This window comes from Egretta garzetta, unplaced genomic scaffold (assembly GCF_000687185.1).
Source record: "Egretta garzetta isolate BGI_Z169 unplaced genomic scaffold, ASM68718v1 scaffold85, whole genome shotgun sequence".
NCBI classification, from domain to species: Eukaryota; Metazoa; Chordata; class Aves; order Pelecaniformes; family Ardeidae; genus Egretta; species Egretta garzetta.
The window spans coordinates 994,475-1,006,105 of record NW_009259718.1 but is presented as its reverse complement, the minus strand read 5'-3'; the positions used below and the strand labels follow the sequence as shown (position 1 = coordinate 1,006,105).

Genomic DNA, 11,631 nt, shown 5'->3' with positions numbered 1-11,631 from the left:
GGTTAAAGAACTTAATTTTTCTTCCAATGTTTTCATACATTTGTTAAAGCTGTGGTTCTAGGTTCAGAGATCACTGAAGTCTAGATACTATGGATGGATTTGAAGGTGAAAAAAGAAGGATGGGAACAAAAAAGAACCAACCAAAAAAATCCTCATTTTGGTACTGCACTTAAATTTACTTTAAAATGGCCCATGTTTCTAGAATGGCCTGAGGTTCTTTCAGGTCTGCAAAGAGAAGGGTTTTAAAGTCACAGTGTTAGTGTAACACATAGATGAAGTAAAAAAAAGGAGATGTGGATTCTCTTCTCAGCTGTCTCTGGCTTTCTATGGCAAATCTGTGCAGCTTTATCACATTAAGTAAAACTACTTTAGAAAGATTTTGTAAAGCTGTAGGCATAAGTATAGATAATGTTGGTTGTGGTCTGGGACCTTAAGTGGTTGCTAGAGGGAAGTTGAAGTTGAAATTAATTGTGAGTCCTTCAATAAAGTGGCATAACATACTAGTTCTCAGGAGTATCTGCTAGAAGTGTTATAATGAAACTGTCACTTTAGGCTGAGTTGCACATTTTGCAGACTGTTGTGCTACCTCCATACACATTTCTAAAAAGGACTTCTGTTTGCTTGCAGATAAATCTCCACGACAACTTGATTGCGAGAATGAAAAGCCTGAAGCAGGTAACAAGTGAGATGGTGCCCTAAACAGGGGAACGTGAAGGGGGAAATTAATTTTGCACGTGGCCTTTTGCAGTCCAATACATATTAGCATGTTCTCAGTGTAGAGATTACCGTTCCCCTGTTGGCCTAGAAAGACCTGTTGCCTTAGGAACAGTAAATGTTGATGGGTAGATTGCTAGATGAGAATTCAAAAAGACCTGGATCCTTGTGTTTATTAAACAGCACTGAGCAACTACCTTCCTGGGGCGTCAGCTTCCCTCTTGATCTAATGAGAATGATGCTGCATGCTGTGCTGCAAATCACCATCTGTGGAAAGAAGAACTAAGCATGTCTGAGGAAATCCCTTTTATAGTAAATAAGCAAATTACCTTTTTGTCTAATGTTACCTTTTATTTGCACGCAAAAGAGTGCAAGGATATTTTTATAGTATGTCAGCATGGGTAGGTGATCTTTGCTTTCTGTTGGAAAGAAACCCTCAAGCAGGACCTAAGGTAATAAAGTGCTGTGACTTCAAAGCTTTGTTTCTATTGATGGCAAATAGATCTGAGCTTCAGCACACCTATTTAGAGATAGGATGCTTACAGACTTGCAAAATGCTAATTTGGGAGACACATTGGGCTTCTTTCCTTAGAGAAGCACCACTTCTGGATGCGGTATCTTCTACTTGCTTTATGCTCTAGGAAAGTCTTTTGACTGCATTCATCAGGAAGCTAAGCAAAGCCCCAGTTTTATTTTCTTAGTACAGCCAGTGTAAATGTCAAGGAAATTCTGGGACCTGTATTTTTTTTCTGGAAGCTCTTTTTACTCCAGAGGGATAGTGAAATACAAACATTGTCATTCAAGTCAGCAAAAAAATATGTTTTCCCCAGGCTGTTGCACTGATGATTCCTTCACTCACTAACTCTTCCACCATTTTCCACAAGTAGCTCATAATAAGGGGGTTTGAGAAGGCAGAAGATTTTCCTGGTTAAGGGATAAAGTACTAATGATGACAATAAAGAAAAGGAAACCCAGAAGCCCCTGGGGTTTGCCACTTAATTCTTCCTGCATGAATTGTAATGGGCATAGAACAGCTTTCCTCATCTGAAGAAATAGGGGTTGTGTAGCTGATGGTGAAGGTGTGATGCACTGTGGGATTGTCTTATCACTTCTATAACTATTTTCACATACATAGACATGGATATAGGAGGAAGAGGAGGAGGTCTATTTTATGCCTGTCTTACAGAAGAAAAGAGGGAAACATACAGTTCAGGCGAAAGAGATGAGGTCTGTAGATAAAAGTTGTTTGGAGAATAAAGTACTGTATTTTGTTGCAGTATAGAGCGGGAACATCAGGAAGGGGAGTCAGTGCACCGTTGTGCAGTACACGCAGCAGGCAAGGCTATGATGTTCTCTGAAATGCCTGTACAAAGCAATTCTAGATAGGGCTTCTGTTGGTAGCACAGCAGTACGTGACAATTGCAGAGGAGAAAGTGTGCTGCTGAGCTCTGGACAACACAGCAATGACCTGTGCTGGTGGGGGGAGGAAGCAATGGCACGTGCTCCTGAGGGACTGTACCCCATCTCTGATCTCTTTTCAGACAAAGAATTGAATGAGGAGGACGGTGCCCTGAAAGACAACCAGACAGTGACCAATGGTGTAAATCAGGAAGGTAAGTGCCTGTTCTATGGAGCAGTCAGTGCTAGTGACCCAGTGGGCAAACTGGCCAGGGTCCCTTAGAGTTGAAGGCTCAGAGTGCCTTATGTGCAGTGCTTCTCAGTGGTGGTGTTGGGGGGGGAATTGTGTCTTGAATGCTGAATATCTGTCCTCAGTGCAGGATTTTCCAGAGCAGAGTTAACCAACTTTCAGGCTGTGGTCAAGAGCAGCTGGTTTATGTTCTGCTAGGGCAGAGCGAGGTTTGCATTTTTGCCACCCTTGGAAATAACGCCAGCAGAGCATGCAAGCTTGAAGGAGGTGTGTTCTGGAGATCAGCGAGGTTTTAAAAAACAAAAAAACAAAAAACCAAAAAAACAAAGCAAAAAAAACCCAAACCAAACAGTCAGACTGAGATGAGAATATTCGAGTGGCTGTCCCTGCTGAAGTGCTGGCTTCTGGTCTTCTGGTCAATGCTGCCTTTTGGGAGATCTCTGCAAGGGTGCCTCTAGTCCCCCAGTGTGTGCACATGAACCAGTTAAGTGAGGAGCAAGACGATGTGACCAAGAGGAAGCTTTGCCAGCTTCTGTCTGGGTTTGGAGAGATTGCTTGTGGTTATTTTCCGTTACTTGGCACTTGTTAGATAACATGTAGAGTGGCCCACTAGACAACATGTAGTTTGGCCCACCCAGTGCTGGAAAAAGCACTGATAAATTTGAGCAAATTCAGCAGAGTGCCACCAACACTGGTTCGTCTGTGGAAATGCTGAAGAAACTGGGCTTGTTCAAGCCCAGAGAAGAGCAGGCTTTCAGGCTACATAACAGCAGCTGCTGATACCTACAAGGATGTTGATAAGAAGACCAAGCCAGGCTGTTTACTGAGGTGTATAGTGGGATATCAAGGTGATGGTCCTAAATGGAAGCAGAGAGATTCTGTGTTGATACAAGAAAAAGATTTCTGCCTTCTAAGCATGACTGATCACTAGGACATGCTGCATGGAGTCTCTACCCATGGAGGTTTTTATGACCTGACTGGAGAAATTCCTGAGCAACCTGTCTGGAAATGAATGTTGACCTTTCATTGAGGAGAGGGTAGGGTTAGACACCACCTGGATTTCCTCCCTAAGCAAACCTGAATGATTATTACAATTCTTATGAATTGTAGCTGGTGACTCCTCTCTAAGTAATGACCACTGTGAAGTTAAGCAGTGGGATGTAGCTGTCCTGTAATCTCTTTTCAGAACTTCCTACCAAGCCGAACAGCACCCTGATGTCCAAGTGTGGGAGGTGGAGTGCCTGTTCTGTGGGGGGGAGCTGTCTTGGGGGAAAGGGTGTTAGCTTTCTGGTGTTAGCTGATGCAACATGTTGAGTTGTAGCTAGTAACTCACGCTTATTCAATAGCCACTACCGTGAAGCTGAGCAAGGCAGGGGTCTGTAGTTGTCTTCTGATCTCTCTTCAGATAGAAGCTGTCTGGCCAAGCATGCAGATGACCATGTTGTCAATGAGGCAGGTAAGTGCTTGTTCTATGGAGTGGTCTTTGTTATGACTTTTGCCTAATGCTTCTTGATATGAAGGAATGGGTGGCACTACAGGCACTGAGTGCCTTCTGCACTTGGCCTTTGCAGGGTCTGGGAGGGAGCATGAGTACAGCGTGGAGTGGAGAGAGGGGAGGGGAATGTTGTTCAGGGCTATTACTGATGCCGAACAAATGGCCTGGCTCTCAGTCAGATTACTCTTGATACGCCTGAGCTGGGGGAGTGTTGTGAGCTCCAAGATTGTCTGAGTGTTGCCTGTTGTCCTGGCAGAAGTGGCCCAGGAGGCAGAAGGTGGAAACGGGGAGCACCTGAGCAATTCTCAGCTGTAGTGAATAAGGTATGTGGAGGGTGAAGCTCCCTGTGTCTTGGGAGAACGTGCAGACTGTCACAGAGGGTGGGAGCAGCAGTGCTGGGCCAGGCTGCGTATGACCCTGAACCCCTTTTGCTCAAGGAGAAAACAGAGTAAGAATTATTAGGAGGAAAGGGGTGCGTGTGTGGTGGGTGCGTGTGTGTGTGATGTGTGCTAGGGAATCAGATGTTTGCGATGGAAGTGTTCAGAAGACTGGCCAATTTAGCCACTTCAAAACTGTAGGGTTAAATGTTACTAACATTCATTAATAACACACTGCTTACTCATGCTTGCACTTTTACTTCATTTCCTGCCTTAACAAGTGCTAAAGGCTTATAGTGGCTGAGGTGTCAGTAGATTTCTGAACTGCAATTCTACCTTGTTAATTATGAATGCTGTTGAACAGCATATCAAAGCAGAGAGATATTGTGGAACACCGAAGGGTTGTTTTTTTTTTTTATTGCTCAGGTGTGCAGCTGCGTTTTCTTGTGGTTTGTTTTTAAGCCTACACGGGCATGGTGGGAAAGCTCTTCTAAACAAACAGACCGATAGGCCCCAGGACTGACACATGGAATGAGAAAACTGATTATTACTCCATACAGAATCATAGAATACAATCATTTAGGTTGGAAAAGACCTTAAAGATCACCAAGTCCAACCATTAACCTAACGCTGCCATTCTACCACTAAACCATGTCCCTAAGCACCACATCTACCTGTCTTTTAAATACCTCCAGGGATGGGGACTCGACCACTTCCCTGAGCAGCCCGTTCCACTGCTTGACAGCCCTTTCGGTGAAGAAATTTTTCCTAATGTCCAACCTAAACCTCCCCTGGTACAACTTGAGGCCATTTCCTCTAGCTCTATTGCCCATTACCTGGGAGAAGAGACCAACCCCCACCTCACCACAGCCTCCTTTCAGGCAGTTGTAGAGAGTGGTAAGGTCTCCCCTCAGCCCTCCTCTTCTCCAGACTAAACAACCCCTGTTCCCTCAGCTGCTCCTCATCAGCCTTGTGCTCCAGACCCCTCACCAGCTTGTTGCTCTCCTCTGGACACGTTCCAGCAATGCATCTTCCCTATAGCGAGGGGCCCAAAACCGAACACACAGGGAGAACAGTTGATCAGTGCTATCTCTTATGGGTATTAGTGAAATTCAGGCTGCAAAGATGCAATGTTTCTCAACAATTGTTTCATGTTCCATGAATTAGTTAGAACCTTTGCTCAGTCATCAGTTCTGTATGCTGCATTTATTATCGGGGCATAATAGGCCTCCATTTACATATCTCCAAAGATGTTTTGCTCTCTCAATCGGTTTTCTATGGTATGTGTGCCCACCAGAGCATCTGTGAGGTTGTGCAGCTGCTTCTTGGAGTACATCAACATGAAGAATATCAAAACTCAGATTAGTCCTGTCCCAAACCTGGTAACAGAAGGATATAAGGGCTATCCCTTAATAAACTGCACAGGCAAGGGCTTACATTGGTCTGTCATCCATCAGGACCACAATACTGTTTCTGTAGAATGTTTCTAGAGTAGAGAAAGCCTATGGAATGCTAACTGATTTCACTCTTGATGCTAATTAGTTTCACACTGTGATTCCGAAGAAGTATTAAAAATCATAGGTTTGGAGCTGAGATCATTGACCTTTAGTTTATAGTGAAAAGTCTTACTGAGACTTCTAAATCTGGCGAAGAACATAAAAAAATCAAGCCCTCACCAAGAGAGCAATTACTGCACTCACAAGTTTGGCTTCCAAAGTACCTGGTAGTGTTGTAGAAAATCCAAAGTTCCTATCCGTGACACAGGAAGGTTCTACGCAGAATAGTTGAAGCTGTAGCATAGTGCTATATCTCAGTCTGTGACAGCCAGGTGCTGGAGGTAGAAGTAGTTTCCCCAACCTAACAGATTCAGTGGCAGCATGGAGAAATGCAATCAGCCGCCATCAGTAATCGTGAATTTCTCGATTCCCAAAGGGATATAGTTGAAGCACATGACCCGCTGACAAAATTTTCACTGGAGTTATGCAAGACTTTCAGAAGTAAAACTGTAGGTAAATATGTAATAAAACTTACTCATTGCTGGTGTGTCTGCAAAGCTTACAGAGATGAAGATGATAGTGAGAACGGTTGCTGAACTTTGAATCCATCTAATGAGTGTAATCAACTTACCTGGGTTTGAGAGACTTGCTGTAATTGACCGTAGTTCAAGCATGCTTTACTCTGACTCTAGGGAAACCCTGCCTTTCCTGTGGATGGGTGAAGATTGTTCCACATAGACTATAATCTGTAGGATGGCTTGAGCCAATCTGGCCACTTACTGTCACTTACAGTGGAGTTCTTGCTCTTTGGACCAGCTCTGATGTTCATCACACCCCTCTCTGAGCCAGTTAAACTACCTCATGTAGCAGGAAGCTGACCCGGCAGAAAAAATCTGGGTGCTCTTCTGCTGGACTAACAGGTTAAATCTGATCATAAAGGGTCTTGGTAAGCACTGGGCTGACATACTGGAGGGGATGGGATGTGATGCGACGCTGGTCAGCAGTGGATTCAAAGGGAGAAGGAAGGGCAGGAGACAGGGAAAGGGGCTGGGGGGTGGGTGTGTGCTGTTGCAGTGGTAGCAGGGCAGGCTGAGATGTGCGTGTGAAATGTGTTGCGTGAAGCCGTTCCTTTCTGTCACCGTAAAGCTTTGCTGCGCTTTGAGCATGCTGTAGAACAGCTGTAGTTTAACTGAGAACGAGCCTGCTGGTAAAGGGAATGAGCTGGTTTCCCAGAGCTGACACCTTTGACTGTGCTGGCTGTTTTACATAGAACATAAACTAGTTAAAAAGTACTTGACAGATAAAACATCTGTGAAGAAACAAAGTTTTGAAGGGATGTGAAATGAGGTCAGCTATAGCAAATAAACTGGGTGAGGGAAGAAAGGAATGGATGGAAAAAAATTGCTTTGCTATTTGTGAAACAAAAGGGGTGACCTCATCGCAGTCTACAGCTTCCTCAAGGGGGGCAGCGTAGCGGGGAGGCACTGATGTCCTCTCTCTGGTGGCCAGCGATAGGACACGAGGAAACAGAATGAAGCTGCGTCAAGGGGAAGTTTACGCTGGACATTGGAAAAGGTTCTTCACCGAGAGGGTGGTCAGTCACTGGAATGGGCTCCCCAGGGCAGTGGTCATGGCACCAAGCCTGTCAGAGTTCAAGGAGCCGTCTGGACAACGCTCTTAGTCGTATGGTTTAGTTCTAGGTAGTCCTGAGAAGAGGAGGAAGTTGGACTCTGATCCTTATGGGTCCCTTCCAACTCTAGAGATTTTATGAAAGGTTTTGTTTACAAATTTATTAAATGAGTCACCAGAAACTTCTTGGTTTGAAATTTTTTATCTGACTTGAATGTTTAAAGAGAAAATTTACAAAGCTTTGAGAAAGTGTGTACTATTAGCCAGTGTGTGTCAAAGTATTTTTGTTTGGTAAGAAATGAACTTTGCAGATTAATTCCTTAAAAGGAAAAATGTTGGTTTGTCTGTCATATATAGCCCTTAGTTAAGTGGCGTAACTATGGGCATTTCATACTGGTTTCTGCTTTTTATGTTGTAGATCAGTGGTCTCCAAACTTACTTGATTGCACACTCCATCAGTAAAATACTTTGAACATACACACCCAATTTATATATATTTATAAATTACATATGTGTGCTACTGTACTCAAGTATTATGTACATTGTAAAGCATGCACAAAAATAGAAATTAAAAAGGGGTGATATAAGGATGAAGTAAACAGTATTTTTAATTTTATTAATTTTATTAATGGTGCAAAAATACTTTCTTCCTGCACCGCGATGGATTGCCTTGTGCACACTCCACTTTGGAGACTACTGATGCAGATATTCCATTTAAAGATTCTCAAAATGCACAGGAATGGGGAAGCTAGTGGCACCTTATGGCTGCAGACTTTTCTGCTTTGTCAGGTTTATTCTTCTGTTGAATTACCAGCCAAGCAATCACATTCAGATATTTTCTGAAGACCATGTTGAAAAGAGGAAAAAAAACCCTCTGAATGTGAGAAAATATGGATGAGTAGAAAGGTAGGAGGGAGTTAGGACTGAGTATATGAAACCTGACTCTGTTGCAGACGAAACTGCCCATGAAACTGTCACAAAACAAGGCCGCAGACTTAAACAGGGCTGTATAGCTGGAGAGGAAGCTGTGGTTGCCTTGTAACTGAGTCAGATCCTGTTAGTTCTGGTAGTTGCCGAGGAGTAATACTGAAGACCAAATGAAGTAAGTCTGTATTATGCATGGCTTACATGATGTGCTGCTTTGCAAGGGCTACTTACTTGGCTACACTGTGCTCCTATGTCGTGCTTAAAGGTTTAGTATCTGAGATAGTTATGTTGTTACATCATGTCAAAACATCAGGTGTAGCTGTGCATTCTTTGGTGCTGTTTGCAAGCTGTGTGGGGACAGAACATTTTGCATGTTCTACAGGGTGCGTGAAACCTGATGCTTATCACTACAGCTATAAAATGAGAGGAGAACACCAATTCCATATTCAGGCCCTCTCACTGCATAGACAGAAGCAAATAGCAGCCCCCCACAGGCTGGCTTTTCGATCGTGTTCTTCCATTTTGTCATCAAGCTGGCGTAAGTCATATGTAGGTAAAGCAGTAAACCTGCTTGGATTTTAAGGACAGAAATCATAACAATACTTCAGGCCTATCCAGGAACCTTGTGAGAACCAGACTGCGGACACCTTTCTTTTTTTCATTGTCTACAGAGATGAGTACCATGTGTCACCACGTGCTGCTCTCCTACACTGTCTCCTGGCATCTTCTCCTAGTTTGGAGTGATGCTGAGCTAGAGACTAGTGGAAGGGAGGGATAATAGGAGCAAAGACTGAATCATACAGTGCCTTGGCACATCCAGTTGGTTCCCCTTATACTGTTGCTCTGTGTGCACCCAGGCGGATGTGAGTGGGCCGTGTGTATGCTTTACTGGAAATGAGCCTGGTTGGAGGTTGATGCATGTTGCATGCAGTGGGTTAGATTGGGCACGTAGTCTTGGACTTGCTGGATTCTAACCTCCTGCACTATAACTTCCCTTTGCCTTCAGCTTCCTTGCTTGTCAAATAAGAGCTCTATCTGCAATCCTCAAAAGAGAAAACTGCAAAAGCACCTGGCATTACTGTGTGGAAGAAATAGCAGCAGTGTTGCATGCATGTGTGGTGCACAGCTGATACTGAGATTATAGACCTGAACCTTGTATAAAAGTGGTGTCTTAAGAGCCTGGTTATGTGATCCAAAGTCATGGAGTCAGAACAGCCTCACAGCTGCTTAGCGGGTGGCTGGTGGTAATGATAAATGTTCTTAACATGTTCCAGTTGCAGAGGAACATGTCTAACCATATACAGATAATTTGGGTAAATGTAGGTGGCGATCAGATATTGTGTAGCTGCTGTAATTAGATTGTTTTGGATCACATGACAATGTCTTAATTCATCTTCACACTTTATTAGGATTTAAAGCCTGAAGTATTCTTGTATAACTAGTTCAATTTCTAGAAGGGAAGACATAATAATTTACCTGTGTGCTTTTCTTTTGCTTGAGATCTTAAATTATAAGCAAATAATTGCTCTGCGGACCAAACAACAGTGGAAGAGAGGTGGTGCAATTCAACAGTGAAGGAGCTGCGGCCTTTTCTCTTGGACGTTTTCCACCAACACTGAAGTCATCCATAAAGAAGTGCTTTGAAGACTAGCTGAACTGTTTCCAGTGCCTCTTTTTCTTCTCTCAGAAGGGACAGCCTCCTTTTCTGGTGACACTGCATGAAGATAAAGAGGCCAAATCACGGACAAAATCTTTTGTATTGTTTTGTATTTTGTTGTAACAAGTGGTGCTGTACTAACACAACATGTAAGAGCTAAGGTCTCTTTTATAATTGGTATTTAGAGATTAACAAAATCATATCCATTTGCATGAATGTGGATAACTGAAAAACTAATGGCCTTTCTCTGCAACTTTGGATCAGTACCTTTTTACAGTCAGAAGAACAACAATTCATCCTTCAGCAATTCCAGATGGATGGAAGTTTGCATTTGCTAGTCTCAGTTCTCCAGCAGGAGCTCAGTGTCCCAGACGAATATTGTCCAAGATAGCTATCTCCTGGAGTTGGTAGAAGACTGGAAAACTGATCATCATCTGATGGTGGTTGACTCTGTGATAAAGCTACAGTTCAGTTTGTTGTTGAAGGGGAACAAAGCTGCTGCTATTATCAGGGCTTTAGGGTTTTTTCCTTGAACTTGTGATATTTTTTGCACTTTTAGGATTTTTTTTTTTTTTTTTTTTATATGTGTCAGCTTCTGCTTCGCATTATTCTAAGAGGATGTCAACCTGCCCATTTCTAAAGAATAATATTATGGTTTTAGGTTGCTTGTGACTGGGAAAAAAACTTGAAAACTGAGGTAATTTATACACTGAAGCTCAAAAAGAATCAAAGAGAAAAGCATACTGTATGTTAATGTTTTCAAAACATCAGGATATGGAGCATGTTTCATGACTTCTGCCTGCTGGTTTTTAATGAAAGCTGAAAGCCATTTCAGTTGATTTTGAACTTGGTTTGTGTAAAGAATCATGAAGGCTTGACAAGGATAACCAGAGATCACAAACTCCCCCTTCATCTTTGCTCTTGTTTCAACTTATGCCCATTATCTCTTGTTCTCCCACCAGGCACTACTATGAAGAATGGGTCTCCATCTTCTCGATAATCAGCTTGTAGGTATGGGAAGACTGCGGTTAGGTGCTCTCCCAAAGCCTATTCTTCTCCAGGCTTGAACAAGCACAGTGCCTTCAGCTTCCCATAGTACAAGTGCTCTGACCATCTTGGTAGCCTTCCACTGAATTTACTCCCAAGCTTCTTGATGTCTGTCTTCTTGAAGGGGTCCAAAACTGGATGCAGTATTCTGAATGCAGTTTAATTAATGCATGCCGAGTAGCGGGGGGACAATCATTACCCTTAATCTACTGGCTAAGCTCCTGTTAGTAGAGCCCAGGATGCTGTTGGCCGCCTTTGCTGCCAGGAGACACAAGCTCATGTTTGGCTTGCTGCTTACTGAAATCTCCCTGCTGCTTTTCAGCAGAACTACTCCCCTGCCAGCCAGACCCTAGCTTATATTGTTGCAAGTGGTTCCTCCTTCCCAGAGCTTTATATTTGTTCTTTTTTAATTTTAACCTGTCTAGGTCTCTCTGACAGCCCAGCCCTTTTGCATGTTGAATGATTCTCCCCAATTTGGTGTCATCTGTAAACTTCACAAGACTGCACTTTATCCCCTTCTCCAGACCACTGATGGGAGATGTTAAATGGGACCGGTTCTAGCATAGGCCCTTGTTAGTATTCTACTTGCCTCAGCCACACCTGTTAGCCGCTACCACCTGAGCCCAATCATCCAACCACTT

The 11,631-nt window shown here is 43.3% G+C and overlaps 1 protein-coding gene across 5 annotated transcripts in view; it reads left to right on the top strand.

The window, feature by feature from the left end:
- Positions 1-11,132, top strand: part of CD58 (CD58 molecule) — an 18,108-nt gene extending 6,976 nt beyond the window's left edge. For 4 of the 5 annotated variants that reach the window (XM_035894492.1, XM_035894495.1, XM_035894494.1 and 1 more), the window contains 5 exons: positions 628-675; positions 2,256-2,327; positions 3,768-3,818; positions 4,114-4,180; positions 9,787-11,132. In XM_035894492.1, the coding sequence (XP_035750385.1) occupies positions 628-675; positions 2,256-2,327; positions 3,768-3,818; positions 4,114-4,172 (230 nt within the window). In that variant the 3' untranslated portion in view covers positions 4,173-4,180; positions 9,787-11,132. The remainder of the gene's footprint in view (positions 1-627; positions 676-2,255; positions 2,328-3,767; positions 3,819-4,113; positions 4,181-9,786) is intronic. The other variant, XM_035894493.1, reaches the window with a different exon arrangement.
- The last annotated feature ends 499 nt before the right edge of the window (positions 11,133-11,631 follow it).